The 16,763-nt window shown below is 37.7% G+C and overlaps 2 protein-coding genes across 14 annotated transcripts in view; one reads left to right on the forward strand and one right to left on the reverse strand.

Moving 5' to 3' along the window:
* The window catches only part of LOC106034895 (uncharacterized), a 570,359-nt gene that overhangs the window by 547,361 nt on the left and 6,235 nt on the right, over positions 1–16,763 (forward strand). The gene's annotated exons all lie outside the window — the stretch shown is intronic.
* The window catches only part of CDH12 (cadherin 12), a 564,885-nt gene that overhangs the window by 21,643 nt on the left and 526,479 nt on the right, over positions 1–16,763 (reverse strand). For all 13 annotated transcript variants that reach the window (XM_066992499.1, XM_066992497.1, XM_066992498.1 and 10 more), the window contains one exon: positions 12,345–12,598. In XM_066992499.1, coding sequence (XP_066848600.1) covers positions 12,345–12,598 — 254 coding nt within the window. The remainder of the gene's footprint in view (positions 1–12,344; positions 12,599–16,763) is intronic.

Raw genomic sequence — 16,763 nt, forward strand, 5'->3', positions numbered from 1 at the left:
TCCTTGTAACTGAATCATATTGGAAGGAACAAAGATCTTTTCTTTCACTTTCTGACTGGTTGGGCTCTTTTTAATAATAATTTCAATGAGGTTTCTCTTCTCTTGGGTCACCAGTCCTTTCTGTTTCTCCTCCAGCCACTGCATCATTGCCCAGCCACGCTGGAAAACCCTTATAGCCAGTGGAAGAAAGAAGAGGTGTTTGCAGATCTCAGATGGGCTAAGGCAGCTCTGAGATTTCCTGTGGCTCCCTGCAGGCACCTGAGGCAGCAGGTCTTGATTTAGGGAAAACATCCGAGTAAGGGAAAGATGACTTTCTCATTCCAGACTTTTTCGTTAGCCTTAAACTGGTTTGTGTAGTATTGCCAACTTGAGAGGTTTTTGTTTTGACCACTTCGAGAGAATTGCTGCTGAAAGTTCTGTTGCTGTGGAGCAAATCAGCAATATGTATTAAATGTTAATATAAACAAATAAGCTACTCTAGACTATGAATCTTAAGGAATAAAGGAATGAAAGAATTTACAGAAACACAGGCCTTTTTTGTTTAGTGGAGGAAGATCATGGGAATAAACAATGACAACAAAAAGACAAAGTTAATGCTGATTTTCAAAGGAGAGAAGGATAACCGTCCTGGTAATTTCTCTCCAGTAACTGAAGGCTACATTTTGTGTCATGTACAACATAGGCCTAGATCCTCGGATGTAACTAATAATGTAACTTCATGTGTAATGGGTATTTCCTGGAAAATTCCTGATTTATTTTGTGACAGACAAATAACCTAGGTGATAGAGAGGCTTTATAACAATATCTTAACTTGTAACAGAGTTCATCTCACATTTTGCTGGTGTAAAGCACATTCCTTACTCTGGTACCTAAAGAGTTAGAACACTGATTTTTGGGAGAGTCATGTTGCAAAGAAAGTTAAGGGATGACAATCGGCTGTAATGTGATAGATCTCTATTTGTGCATGTGACTTTAGATTGTTTAAACAGAGCTACCTGTAATTTTTCTTAAAATATTTAACTGTGGGTAAATGAATTCAGATTTCATGCCAACTTGGGACACTTAAATAACACCCATCATATTGGAAATAATATATGGGAACCTAAAAACATTAGAAACATAAACAGAAGCCAGTAAGAATTGAGAGCAGTTAGGATTTTTTATTATTATTATTTTAATTTCAATTAAATAGATGAAAGGAACATGTAAAAAAAAGGCAAAAAGGAGTGAGGAACCAGAAGAATGCAAATGAGACTTGAGGTGTGATTTGATTACCAGAAAGTCCAAAGGAATTTTCATCCATAGCAGATTCATGTACTGTGGCTGGAAATTAATAGATCTCTGCATATAACTAGCTGTCAGGGAAATGGCAGCTCTACAACAGATTTTGGGCATCACATCACCAGATAGATAACAACAAATCAGAGGGAGCTTATAGAAGATGAAGAAAAACTGTCTTGGGTCTAGGCAACCTGAATTATAAGGAAAGATTAAAAGAACTAAAATATGTTTAGCTTGGATAAGAGATGACAAAAGGAAGAAATGATAATGGTCTACAGATAGCTGAAGGGCTTAAACACCAAGAAATGAAAGGTATTATTCTGTTCGGCACAGAGGAGTGGAAGGGTGAAATTAAGAAAGGAAAAATGTATGTTATGCAGCAAAATCTTTCTGGCGGTGATGTATATTATGCTGTACGAAAAAGATATGGTACGAGTTCTGTTACTTGGCACCACAAAGCTAAGCTGGGTAAAGTAATGGAGACTGTATATTAAGGGAAATTTCTAGAAAGGTGGACTGTATGACTGTATAATCCCATTAGTCCCTGTAATAGTGAAGTCTGTGACACGTAACAAGGAAAACTATCTTCACGCTAAACATACTCAGTTACAAATCCACTCTAAGGCGCAGTTCCAAATATTTAAAATATAAACATAAAATATTTTTAAGATTGCAGCTATTAAAAAGTATAGAAACAGAAAATCACTACGACAATGAGAAAGAAACAAGACATTCGGAGCTCAAGTCAAGCCTGAAAGAAATTAAAATATTAGAGCATGTAATATGTTGAAGTGTACAAACAAGTTTGTGTCCTCCAAACTCCTGTCCTGTCACTGAAACTTCCTTGCTGCAACTCCTAAAATGAGTTATCATTGTGTAAATATAAAAACATCACATCACCATATGTACATACACATTTGAAACACTAAGTCAGTTCTTTATTGCCCTGCTGACCTCTGCTCTTCTCAAATGTAAATGCTGATCTCTTCAGCTCCTGACAGCTGATCACTGGAAGCATCTGTCTTTACAGTCAAGACTGAGGAGTGATTGCCATAATTTTGCTAAAGGTACAATCAAGCATTTTTAAAGCAAGTCCTCTCTAGACTATGCATACTTAGAGAAGCCATAAAGTTAAAAAATATTTAGATGTAACAAAACATTTAATTCTCTTGTGCTAAATGATAGTCATCTGAGTTATCTGTTTTTAGGGCTGAATAGGAGAGTTAGATTTCCCAGCTGTTTCTCAGGGCAGCAGCACTGAATCAATCAATACTAAGTTACTTTATATTCTTTTTCATGCTGTCATTTGATTTAAAGCTTACCCTTGATTCTGAGCCTTGTGGTTTTCTATTAACTTAAAAATGCTGTCTCACAAAGTTTTACAAGTGCCGTAATGGTAAATATCCTCTTTTTCTCTTCTCTGCAACATGATAATATAAAATAAGATGTAATGCCACTACTTGCCTAACAGTAGTGGACAACAGTCTTTGCATATCATTCATGTTGTCCTGTGTTAATACAACCACAAGGTTGTTCTGATATATTTTCAAGTGTCCTTTACAAGGTACAACCCATCAACTGTGGTGCTTTATGCGTACAAAGTACTATATACATAAAGATTGTATATATTTAATAAAATAAAAATACTTGTTATTAGCTTAAACTCTGTTAATTTTAACAAGATTTTAAAAAAAATAAATAGCTTAATATAATGAAAAGATATAGGACCTTTGGTGCAGAAACTGCAGTCTTAATAGTCTGGTTTTAATTTTGTTATTTTGTTTAGAGGAAGTAAATCCAGTCAAACTTATTTACTGTGACAAAAAACAAAACAAAACAAAGCAAAACATAATCTGATATATTCATAGTCTGTAAGCGTTATTAGAAAAGCCTAATGTTAATAACAGCAAAATAACATCTGAAATCTTGCTGTAAATTTTTCCTGTCATTAACCAAAAAATGTAGAGGATGTGATAATGTTCCAAAGTGGTAGATGCTGTTATGCAAGGTTGCCTTTTTTTGTTTATTTGTTTAAATAATTTATTAAGCCATCTCCATTAATGGGAGCAGAAGCTCTCTCTACCTTTGCTGAACACTGCTTCAGGCATTAGAATTCTTCAGAATGCTGCTAAGGCATTAGAGGTTAATCCAAAGGAAGCGCTGACTGCTGTACTATCAGGTCTTACCCTTTGGGCAATCTCCCAGGTACCAGCCAGATCCCAGAAGAAAGAACCACAGCCATGCAGATACCCCACATCAGACCATCAGGAACTTGTACAGCCTGGGAGAAGGAGCAAACCCTTCTTCTCAGATCGTCCCATGCCCATCATCCTTATGTCTTTTACATTGCAGGAGATCTTCTAGATGAAAAATAACATGGTTTGGGTCTTCTGCATACTGCATGGTTGGGTTCACAGTCCTTCATATGTAGGTGCATATATCTCTGTGTTTTTAAATCAGGATGAGGGATTAGTGATTTTAGCAGTCACAAGTTTACCTTGTATGGAATGAGTAATATCTGTGCAAACAAATTATATTTTGCTCCTTTGGAGAAAACGGACCATTGTGCAGAATTAATTGACAGGGAAGCAGTGGCTGCATACACACGTACTCTAACAACGGGCCAGAATCTAGCAAGAGAAGCTCTTAAACTTTTCATGAGTCTTATAAATCTTGCATAAGGATTTTCGTAAAACACGCTAGACAATACAGGAAATAAAATGTGCTGCAGCTGAATTATCAGCCCTTCCAAACTGTCAGTTCTGCCTGTTGACAAATTCCAGTGCTTCCTGCCCCTTCTCTATTTAAAGATTTTGTTCATATGCTTATCAAACCCTGCAGTCAGCTCCATCTTCTGCTTTGCATTTCTCATTATGAGCTGAGTATCTTATCAAAAGCCATTGTCAGTTCAGAAAATGCATTGTTTTTATTCAGTTTTAACATCATTTTTGCTGCCTCATTGAGCAGGCAGAACTGCAGGACAGCCCAGCGGAGGGGGAGCTTTGTCCTGCAATTTACTTAAGCCTCAGCTGTTTGGAGGAGGAGGGACATGGCAGGAACATGGAGCAGCAGGAGGCATGTTGGGTTTAACCTCTTTACTCCAGGCTGAATGGTTAATACTGCTGAGGTGGGAAAGCAGGACAGCACTTTCTCTACTGGCACCACAAATTATAGGTTCCGAGCACCATTTCACCCTGATTTTGAGAGGTGCACGTTTGTTCCCTGTGGTGCTGCCCCTGGTCTGTGCTCTGCTGCTCTACCACCCAAGGGCTGGAAGGGGCTTCTCACACCTGGTGCTGTGTTTGGTGGGGAAAGGGCATGCTGGGGTGGGCATCTGGATGCATCTCTGAACCTCTATCGATGGGCAGAGGGAATACAGAAAGATGGGGAGCAAACGAGGCTAAAAGAACCCCCCTGCCCCCAAACCCTAAAAAAGCTGAGAAGGGGCAGAGGGATGTGGATTAGTCCCTCAGATGTTCAGAAGTTAATGCTTCATTTTGCACTTGGGTGCATGCGACCCAAACACCAGGGGGTAAGACTGAGAAGCAAAGCTGTGTTATGTTGCCTGGGTCCCTTGCCTCACCTGAAACATTTGTCTTTTGGTAAAGTACAAAGGCAAGAAGTGGCACTGCCACTGTAGAGAAATGCAAGCCTAGCGGCATAAATTCAACAGGAATGATCTTTGATTGCTTTGCTTTTGCATCATGTAAATATTAGCTCTGCTCTATATCTTTTGGATATCAAAATCTGAATAAATCTTTCCGTTATATATATACATTTATATATATAAAGCAGAAGCGAAATGCTGATGCTGAGACAGTCGAAGGAAAAGCACAAAACAGAGTCATGCTGACTCCAGAGGAAACTGCAGCACACAGTGGAGGATAGCTGGGACTGACCGGGGCTGTCAGCTGATCTGCAAGAGACAGCACGCAGTGCAGTCAGGAACTGGATAGAGGCTGCCTTGTTGCTTCGAGCCTGGTTTGGTGAAGCACTAATAAAGTAAGGGATTACTCAGGATTATTCTGCCACACCTTCCTTTATTCTTTCTCCTGCTCAGTCCTCTGCACATGTAAAGGAACCCACAATCCAGAGAGAACAGTATCATTATGGTGTCACTTTTTCAAAGGTTTTATGAATTTCATGAGGGTCCCAGGCAGATGGTGCTGGGTAAGGCAAGCACCTCCGTACTCCCCTGTGGACTGATGGCCTTTACATGAGCCACATCAGGTCCCATCAATTGGATCTAGAATTAGTTCTGCTCTCCTCCTGCGTGAGCTGGATTTTTTGCACTGTGTTTCCTCCACAGCATATGTTTTTGAGTTTTACTGCCTAAATTGATCCATTATGATAAATCTGAAGATTTAATATTTACATAAATGCTGACAGCAGTTCTTTTCTGTTTGGCCATATTGAACTTCCGTATTGTATTTAAATTATATTTGCTCTTTTCACATCCAGCTATCTGAGATGATCCTATGCCATTATTTGCCACACTGTCTTTTCCAGCTTAGAAAAGATGGAAGCATCTGAGATCTTTCTGCATCTACAGTCAGGATGTGACTGAACTTTCCACACACATAGATCCCAAAATGAGCATCTCAGAAAGAAAACTGTGGTTTAAACTTAATGAGCCTGAAAGGAAATAAATGACCAAATACATAAGAAACTCATGCTCAAATGCAATACGTATTTAATCATAGCAATAATCTTGAGCATTATAGGACAGGAAAATAGAGCTAATATTTACAAACAGAGCTAAAGGAGAAATTCAGATTGAAAGGACTTGGAACCTGCCTACATTTCAGTAGTTAAAATAGCTATTGTTTTGGAAAAAGGTGTCAGATCAGTAATTAAAAATGCTGGCAATCTTCATTTTGTATTAGGAATAAGGTTTAAGGTTTGACTTTGTGTAAAACTGTTCAGGATAACCAGCCAACGCTCTTCCCTGGAGCATTTAAGTTTTTTTAGGTCGTGGTGTAAGGCCTGACTCTTCATAATTTTCTCAGTGTCAAGCCATGAGAGGTTCATAGCTTGAGGTGACATGGCTGCAACCATTAAACCTCTGTTTTAATCTCACAGTTGCTTTTTAGAATGCTTGATAAATCCATTGCTGGGGAAATTTGGAGTAAGAGCTGTGGATCAAAATTATGAAGACTGTTATTTGAGCTGAAGTAAAATGACAGTGTGTGCCTCTGGGATGTGAACTGGCTTTGTAAAATCACATCACCAGGTGGTACAAGTGCTGTGAAGAAAATCAGAGTTATTATGGTCATATTGCTCCTTTTCTCTCCCTCTGGCTTATTAGCTATTCTCAATTTATTTAAAAAATTTTCCTGCCAAGTTCTTTTTTTTCTGCCTTGAAGATGAATGCACTTTATTTTCGGCATTCAATTCCTTCTCAAACAGGTTAATCACTGAAAGCAGTAGTGCTTAAACTTCTTGGAGCTACACATACTTTTAGTTCCAAACTCCTGACTGACATTCAGTAACTTAATATAATTGCAACTGAAGATCACTTACTGTTCTTTGCAGGCACCAGTAAATTAGGAAATTACTAACTATAAGTAAAGGTTACTGGCCTTTCTCAGTTTTAAACCTTGTTTTGAGTTGCTTTTGACTTGCTGGACCTCGGAAATAAAATTTCAAGCTGCAACTACTTCCAGAAGTAGATCTAGGAAAAAATATTCATGTCAAAAGAATCCTAGCAATATTCTGTTTGGAAACGTCCAACTTCCCTCTAGCACAAATTTTATGACTTATGACAGAAAACATTCACCTTTGCTCTGTGTTCCCACCAGTTTTGTGAAAACCCACACAGACTGCAGAATTAGTCTGTATGTGCTCTAAAATGACAAGATAGTGTTTTTCAGCAAAAATCTCTGGCTGTTCCCAGTGAACATGCTGTAACATCACACGGGGTCAAGTAAGCGACAACGTGTTTAGCACCCTGAGTGCTCCCTGAGCCAAATGGCACTGGGAATTAGGGAGGCTGGTGAGGAAAGAGCAAATATGTCAGCCTTCCCTTGAGATTCAGGGAAAATGTTGGGACAGAAACCCTGTCTCTAGAGATGTAGAAACAAGATCAAAGTAACAGGAACAAAGAGAAAGAATACATCAAGCCACTGAGATCAAAAAGGATGTCTGTCATTGGCACAGGAAACGAAGAGAGTAGAGTGGGATGCTAATGAAGCTAATAGGATTTGGTACAGGAGGAAAAAGGCAGAAACTAACTGTGGGAGAGATAAAGATGGACTGTGAAATAGGAGACTGGTATAAGACTGGCAGAGCACAGGAGATACAGGAAAACAGTCGGAGGATTGAAAATGATAGTGAGGGATCTGGAGCAGGAGCTGAGAAGCATTGCTGCAGGAATTTGAATTGGTTAGACTGGATAAATTAAAACTTGGAATAGAGAGCTCTTAAAAGTAGTTGAGGAGCCTGGGACTTCAAACAAAGGAAAAGGATGGAGTAGAGCTAGAGTGGTGACAGAAACACATGGGGAGGGGACAGAGCACAGAAAGTGCAGAACTCAACAGAGACACTAAAAATGAACCAAAATTCCCAAGTCCCGTCATCGTTTGTGTGCAATACCAACTGGCAAAGTCCCTTTATAGCATACCATACTTCATACCATACAGACAGAAATAGTTCTCTCTTAATCTGTTATTAAATGAAGAGGCTGGGGGTGCTGGAACTAGACTTTCCAATCTTTCTATCTATGTATGTATGTAACTATAAGAGACATTTTGATGTCATGGGATGGGATTTTTCTTTTTGAAGAAACAGCAGAGTAAAAAAGTGTACACACACACACACACACACACAGAGTCAGAATAATTATGGGATTAGAAGGTCAAGTATCCTGTGACATATGTAACTAGTTCATCTTGCTTGTGTTTGTACATTATGATAGGAGTTTAAGATTCAGGAAGAAACCTGTTAATGTATTTTCTTAGTCTTTACTTCACAAAGTATTGCACTGGGAAATCAGACTCTAACCATAAAAATTTCTGGACCACAGTGACCTAGTTCAGAAAATAAAAAAGGTTTTTCCTTTGGAAGCTCATGCTGGGAATATAGTGTTGTCCCCATGATACTGAGGGCAAGACTGACCTGTGGCTAGTACACAATTTATTTATTTTTTAATATCACAGCTTCATGACTCTAGACTTGGACAGGATAATGCACAGTCCCCACAGCTTTTCTGCTTTCAGTGGTTCTTGTTATTTATAAAGCAAAGCTCCTGAGTCAAGCAGAGATCTGAAGGGCAGTGTTGTGGCACGGAATGTGAAACTCATTGTAATTGGAGTCATATCTGGGGCTCACTTAAGGGGCAAAAATCCTTTCATGCTTTATGGCAGAAGATCAGCTCCTAGGAAACCTGACAACTTCAAAGGTGTTGGTGTGAAGTTGCTGAACTTCACACACAATGTTAGATAAAGTTCACTATTCTAGACAACACTGCATATAACTCCATTTTTGCCATCCATTTGTACTTGTTATTTAGATAGCTATTTCTAACATTAGTAAAGTATAGGTGCATGTAGAAGTGAGTTTTAGAAAGCCTTAAAATCCCTTGCACCAGAAGTAATGAATTTTAAAACATTTGTATATTTATAAATAACGTACGTTGCCATGAGTACTTCAGCACCATTTTTGTTTTATTTATTTATTTATTTATTTTATTTTACTTCTAGACAGCTTGCAACCATCATAAACAAGAGGAGTCTGAGAGGAACATGAGATCGTTCATGTACTTTCAGAAGTACATTGGGATTGATGATGGCTACAAAGTGCATGGGACTTCATCTTAACATTTGTGCAGAGCATTTCTTGCAGCACTATGGAAAAAATAGGAATGGACAAAATAGCTCTCCTGAGATACATAAACTCCAAATTTAACACCATTTGAAAATCACGTGCAGTGAGGTAATGTTCCAAAACAGCTTCAAAGCCAGTCACCCTTGCAGGTGTTGAATACCTGCAGCCCCTTTTCTCCGTGTTTAATTTCCTGTTTTTTAATGAATGTGCACTCTGTGCCCTTTCATTTCAACATCTCTAACAAAAACCATTCCACGAAACAAACTTTTTAAAATTCCTGACCTCTCCTTATAACTGGATTCCACTTACAGGAGGAAAGAGAAAAAGAATATAAACCTCAATGTTTTTAATGGCTTCCAGCTAAATACTTTCCTTTTACTAACAGCTGAACCCAGCCTTCACTCTTAGCTGTTATCTCCCCCTTCCTCATATGTCTAAACCATATGTCCAAACTAATTCTATGTTTAGCATAATAGAGCTAAAGTTTTTGTCTGGTGACATGGATTAAGTTGCTGTGACTAGTGCTTTCACGTGAGCTGTTCTAGCCTGCTTTGTTGCCCAGAATTTTGCCTTCTATTGCATACAGTGCAGATTGGTCTTTTCTCCCAGTCTCTATTGTCTGGCAGGTTGTTGGTTTTGTTGTTTTTATTTTAATGGGCATTTTAATGTCAAAACTGCTGTAGGAAAACATTTCAGAGAAAATGAATTAATTAGTAGAGAAATTGTTCCACACAGAAAATGGTATGTGCTGTTGCCTCAGAGAACATTACTTGATTTTTCATGTCTGCTGAGAGGGCATATTTACTTAGAAGATGTTCAGACTCCTACTTTAAAACATGATAAAAATGATAGAGCCATTCTTTACATCTATGAGGCAATCTACATTTTAAACAGCTGAAAGCATAATTGCTCAAGATACATTTAACAGTTGTAATCACATGCAAGGCTTTTGAAGAAATTTATGCTTTTCTAACTTCTGGTCACTGACTCCAGTTAGAGGATATAAAGCTCATGGAATATTGATCACTAATACATCAGTAACTAATAATTGCATGTAACTACTTTTTTTTTTTTTTTCGGTCAGCATTTAAATACGGGTAGGTTCTTCCAGGGCATGATTTAATGTGTTAAATTAGCAAAAGGATTATCAGTGAATTCAAACAGCAGGAGATCAAGCTGAGTATGGAGAATAAAATCTATCCTTAGATAAATGAGAGCTAAGGAAGAGATTTCATGAGTGAACTATGAAAATTTATAGAAATAAGTGATCTTACAAAGCTGGACAAGAGAGCTGCATTGAGAGGTTTGCAGATTAATCTTAGCAGCATGTCAGCTGGCTTACTGGAGCAAATCCGTGCCCTTAAAGCAAAGCACCTTCAAAGTCCATTGAATTCAATGTATGGCTTACTTCTGGGTAAGAATGGGTACCTCTAAGAAGTCTCTAATATCTAACACAGTTCATGTTTTTCACTCATGAACCAGCAGAATCAATTCTTAAAAAGTAACCCTGGGAGCACTTCTGTAGTTTGTCAGTGCTCATGGTCAGCAAGTAGAGCAGTGAGCCTGAAATGCATGAGTATTTTATAATATTCCCGGTCTTTTAACTGTAGATGAGAATTTGAATGATTTCATGGTTAAAAAAATTAGTCATGGACACCTCCAAATGGCTTAGGATTTAGTATTAATGAGATCTGTGTATGGAGAAACCACCTTGTAGTTGCAGATGTAGACTCAGTAGCTAAAGTGCTTGATGCTCCTAGCACGACTTGTAAGATAAAAAACTTCCACTGAGGAGTGGTTATATATTTAAATGATTCTGCTGTCATATGAAAAAAATACAATATGATTAAAAGGCTTGCTATTTGATTGCAAAAGACAATATAGTTTTCATCAGAATAATGTCTTCAGGGAGACTATTTTCATAGTTTAACACCAGGGAAAAAGGCTCCCACTGAAGTCTTTGTTGGTGAATGTTTTAATCCTTTGTCAAGGCAGGAATGTGTCACAGCTCCATGACCAAATACTCTTCTGTATTAGAAAATAATGAAGGATGTATTTTTTTTAAAAAGTGAAGCAAACAACATTAGTAAGATTTAGGCAACAATTAACTAGGAGATAGACACCCACTCTCATGTGTTAAATTCTTGCATGTGAATACAACATGTCATCTAACATACTTACTGTACATTTTGAGAATGTAAATACTGAGTCAACATATGCATAGTTAATAAACATGGATTATGTTAAAAAGTCAAAATTATGTTCGTAATCAATTTATTTGGAATACATACTTTGAATGGTTATATGTATGAATGTACATGCACTTGGTAGCCATGAGTGACATTTCATAGTTTTATCATAGTCCCGTTTGATAAACATTAACATTTAAAGATTGATTACTTCCATTATGTCTGTAATATTGCTCGTTACAGTCTGGGACTAAAAATATTTCCTGAAGTCAGGTAAATTCAGCATGGATTGGTACTGGAAATATGTGTAATGACTCCCTACATCTTACACCATATTTGCACAGGAGCTTCTTTATTGGTACATAACTCTGGTTCACTTTACGATTTCTAATGTGGCTGGAAATATGTCAGCAAAGTCAATACATTACATATGCATAACAGCTCCCCTCTAACTTTTATTTCAGAAAATAAGCTATATCAGTAAATGGGGGGTTTTGCTGGCAGGAGTTTACTTGTGCTGAAATCTGCTGAACACAGCCATGTTCATCAGTAGTCACCTCCTCAGCACCTTAGCCAGGAAGGATATAGCACTTATTTATTAAAGCATTTGTTCTTTGCCAGAAGTGAAGACTGAGTGGTTCTTGTGAAAGGGGAAGCACTCACTGTCACTTGTCGAGGCAACATAGACGTAGTACAGACAACCTCCTTTTTCACTACTGTATGTCAGAGCTGCTTTTTTGGAAGTCCCAGACATCAGACAAAACAATCTTTTACTTCCTTAGTCACAGGACACAATCTCTGAAGCCATGTCACTGCACGGTAATGTGTATGATCTTCTGTATGATGACAAGCTGCCAGCATATAATGCATTTTTTCCAGATAAACCCCCTAAACTAGCATTTCTTTTCAGTATTTTTCAGCAGCAGTTACCTCTTACAGCAACAGACTTGGAACAATTTGCATCTTCTTACTAAGCTCTTTGCCACCTAGTCTGTGTCAGCAGCAGTTTGGGTTGCCTGAAAGTTATTGAAGGAGAAAAAGCTTTCTTACCTAACCGAACTGCTGCCAGCATCGAGGTCTTGTGCTGTCACTGCACCGATAATGGTCCCCACAGGAGTATCCTCATAAACCTCCATCGTGTACATAGGCTTGCTGAAAACTGGAGGTTCATCCATGTCCAACACATTTATTTTCACAGTAGCGGTGTCTTTGAATGGACCCACTGAGTGAAATCGATGGTCAAGATGCAGATTGGAGGCCTCGACTTTGAAGGTGTATGCTTTTTTTGTTTCGAAGTCTAATGGCTGTGGAAAGAACAAAAGCTAAATATAAGATCTGACTAAAAATCACTTTGGTAGAATTTGACATAACTTAAGATGTCTTCAGTGTAAACTTCAGCTCCTGAGCTAATCATCTAACCTGGTTTTGCAGTCACTGAAGAGGAATGGACAATTTTAATAAACCTCAAGCTAAGGTGGTTTCTGAAATAGGCCAGATGAATCATGTCCAGGAAACAACTGTTTCTCTGCATTAAAAAAATCAGGATGACTGACATGGATGTAAACAGTTACACTGTAGATGTCTGAAACTAACTGACTACGGTTCACCTCTTGCAAATTAGCTCTGTGCAGGTTAGCCAGAGACTGGCATTCACAACTCCCATGCACAGGCAATCAGCCATCTCCAGCTGGTCTAGGTCATTAAACAGAAGGTTTGCACTGCTTTTAGCACAGAAAGATTTCAGAGAACTATGACAATGATAGAAAGGAGCCCAAATGAAAACTCTGATATATACTGGTGGGTCAAACCAAACTTAGGTATGGCTTGCAACGTGAATTCAAACCTGATCTGGTTTTCCTATTAAATAGTTATCTTGAGTGAACTGCTATCCACAAGATATATTTGAGCAGCACATATGTTGAAAATGCCAACTTTGACTCTGCCTTCTGATCCTAGGTGTAACTTGTAACATCTTGAAAGCATCATAACAGCATTTGTACCTTTCTGATTTCTGATGGAAATTTCTGCAATCAGATTGTTTTCACATGGGTTTGTGTCAATGTACATCAATTTAGTAACTTTGGTTTTAGAAAAGTAATCATCTCTAAGCCATAATGAAGTCATATTTAGTTGAAAAGACAAAGAAGCTTTATTTTCTATCAAAAAGGGTTTTGCTGCGTTGTGGCTTTCATGTTTTCAATTTTAGTGAGGAATCTTTTCCTGATGTCTGGGCAATACTGCCACCTAGCGGCTCCTCCCTACAATTGTCGAGTTAGACATTTTCAGACGGGAAGGATATGCTATCTGGAAAAGAGAGCAGGATCACCAGTGTAGGAACAAGAATACGTTAATGTCTGTCAGTTTTTTCTCCCCCAGCCATCATTACCACAGTGTTTCCAGTCATTTGTCACAGCTAGTACAGATTTAAGTTATGCTATTTTCTGTCCTTATCACAGCAGGACATATTGGCCAGATGCCTGGCTAGTCTAAGTTGAAGTAGCTCCATTAAAATCAATGGAGTTACCTTGATTTACGTTAGCTGAGCAGCTAGCATAATGGTTTAAAATCCTTATGAAAAACATTATAATTTTAATAGACTACATGGCCAGTCTTTTCAGAGCTGGGGATTTAAAATTAGCCATCGAAGTCTAATGATAGTCATCTAATAGCCATCGAAGCCCTAGAAATAATCAGGCTTGAAAGGCAAGTGCTACTAACCAATCCACTACCACATAGAGCCATCCTTCTACAGACTAAATTCCGAGTAAAAGTCAATATGAGTTGCAGCTTCATGCCTGGACTGACAACAAGAAGCAGCTAAGGCTAAGAAGATACAGACAAAATAAAATGTGGAAGATCTTGTGCCCCAGTGATGAAACTCTAAGCCATTGCCTTTGCTACAAAAAGGCATGCTGCTTCACTATCCAAATTGTTGTCATACTGTCCTTTGAGTTTCCATACTACTCATGTTCATTGTTATGCTTTGCCAAAAAAATTCCGCCAGAGTGACAAACCAAACCAAGCCAAACCCTTCTCCAGCAGATTACATAAAGTGCTAACAACTTTTCAAAAAATACTTGAGGGAGGGGGAGAAATCCTGGAGCTTACAGAACCAGTTTGGAGTGGAAAAAGTCTAAGTAATTATGAGGGCTAAGCTAGAGATAAAGATTAACACAAAAAGCAAGAAATCTAAGCTCCCAATTAAGTATTAATTCTATCTGATGCCTTGTATGTTTTGTCCATATACTCCCAAATTGCATTAAGAAAATGACTCCTCTGATCTATGAGTGTATTTGCAGATAGATGTGCAAGCAGCAAGAGCCATAATACATGTGGTCCTTGCAGGCAGAGTTACTCTTAGAGGCAGAAGTACTAGATCATGGTCCTTGGCAGTGCCCAGCACACAACTTTCATGATGTAAGGGGAACAAGGTCCTTATCTGGGGATGGACAGAAAGGAGTCAGATTTCAGGCAAGTCTGGGCATCGGTGTGCTCAAGCTGGAATATTTTACAGCACAGAAACCCAGAAAACCGATAAAGTGTCCGCGTTACTTCTCTCTCCCCGGCACTATGGGGCACTGCAATGGTATATTTTTGAAAAGCCAGATTGACCCCAAGAAGGGAAAATGTTTTCCACTGTAGTCTCAGAGCAACCAATTCTCTCTTTCTGTCCTTCTATGGACAGATCAATATAGCTAGAGGTTAAACAGTATGCAAAGCACAGATGGCACTCAGAATAAGAGACAGGCTGAAAGTGCTGAGCCATCATCAGAGCAAGGAATCAGTGACAGACTCCCACAAAATAGCAGGATGTAGCCTTTTAACATACGTGAGACTAAACTGCAGCTCAAGTGTTTGTGGAAAGGTGGGAAGATTACAAACAGTAAACCTAGGATGTAATTTCAAAATGAAAATGTTTGTACAACATATGTCATGCAGTAAAGGAGTATGGTTTAAAAGGATTGCATCTGTGGGGAGACCATATCCTGATCAGTTCTGTTCCCATTTTTGCATAGTTGAGCCATACGGACAGCTACTGACAGTTTCAAATTTTGGCATTTGTATGATATGCTTGAAGTTTGCCTGAAAACAACAACAACAACAACAACAAAAAAGGAAAGTCTGCCTAGCTCTCAGAAAACAAAACAAAATAAACAAACAATAAAACCCCACATTTTTTATTTTTTATTTTTTTTAGTTTTAAAGATGTTAGAATACCATTACTTTTATTTCTTTTTTTAATAGATACCACTGAGATTTATGAAGGAAATGAGCGGTTGACACAACATTTTATCTGATAGTGCCCAGTCCTATTTTAATTTAAAATTTGGAATGCTGTTAAGGGTACAAACCCAGCATAATGTTAGTAAGAATATCCTGTTCTTAAAAAAAAAAATAAAAAAATCTCCAAGGTTACTGAAACTTCTTTCAGCCAGTCAGATTTCAATGGAAAAAGCTCATATAATTTTTTTTGTTTGCTTGTTTTTAAATAAAAATTTAACACAAAACCCACAAAACAATAAAAATACTTATTTCTTCTATAAAAATGATTATATTCAGAAACTAAAGTTTGATAAGGCTTTCATTTTAGAAAATGTATTATTTTTTCTGCAGTAAGCAGTAGTATGGTTAAAAGTAAGGGAGCTTTTTATTAGCTATGTGCCACTCAACAATTATATGTGTCCTTCTAATTGATATTCTAAGTGCCAGTGTCAAAATAGATGTCATTGGCCCCTCTGCTAGCTCTTATCTTCCTTTTCTATGCTGTGTTTATTAGCTGCGCTATACAGCTGCAAAGTGCTATCAGTGTATACACAGCTGTGTGTGGCAAAGGAAATCCCCAAATCCCCAAATCAAATAATACATAAAGACAAATCACTTTCTCTTGCAACTCAGGAAGTACCATGAACAGGTTTATTTAGTATGACTAGGAAATCACATATAGAGCTCTGGTTTAGAAATAAGTTTATTTTGAAATATTACTGTTGTCCATACTCCAGACAGAAATGAAGAAATGCTGATATGTAGAGATGTAACTGTATTTTGTATTTCATTTGTGGTTTTTATATATATTTTGTATTTTATATCCATAGATAGATTAGATATAGATAGATATAGATATAGATGTAGATGTAGATGTAGATGTAGATGTAGATGTAGATATAGATGTAGATGTAGATATAGATATAGATATCGATTAGATAGATTAAATATGGATGTAGATATAGATACAGATTATAGATATAGATATAGATATAGATATAGATATAGATATAGATATAGATATAGATATAGATATAGATATAGATATAGATATAGATATAGATATAGATACAGTTATAATTAAAGAACTGAAGCAGAAAAATGGGCTGAAAGATAAAATAAGTTCTGTTGAGAAGCACAGCTAGGGCAAAAAAAGAACTATCCTGACAGTTTAGTCTTCACAAAAAGACAGGACTGGAAACTCCA

This window comes from Anser cygnoides, chromosome 2 (genome assembly GCF_040182565.1).
Source record: "Anser cygnoides isolate HZ-2024a breed goose chromosome 2, Taihu_goose_T2T_genome, whole genome shotgun sequence".
Taxonomy (NCBI): Eukaryota; Metazoa; Chordata; class Aves; order Anseriformes; family Anatidae; genus Anser; species Anser cygnoides.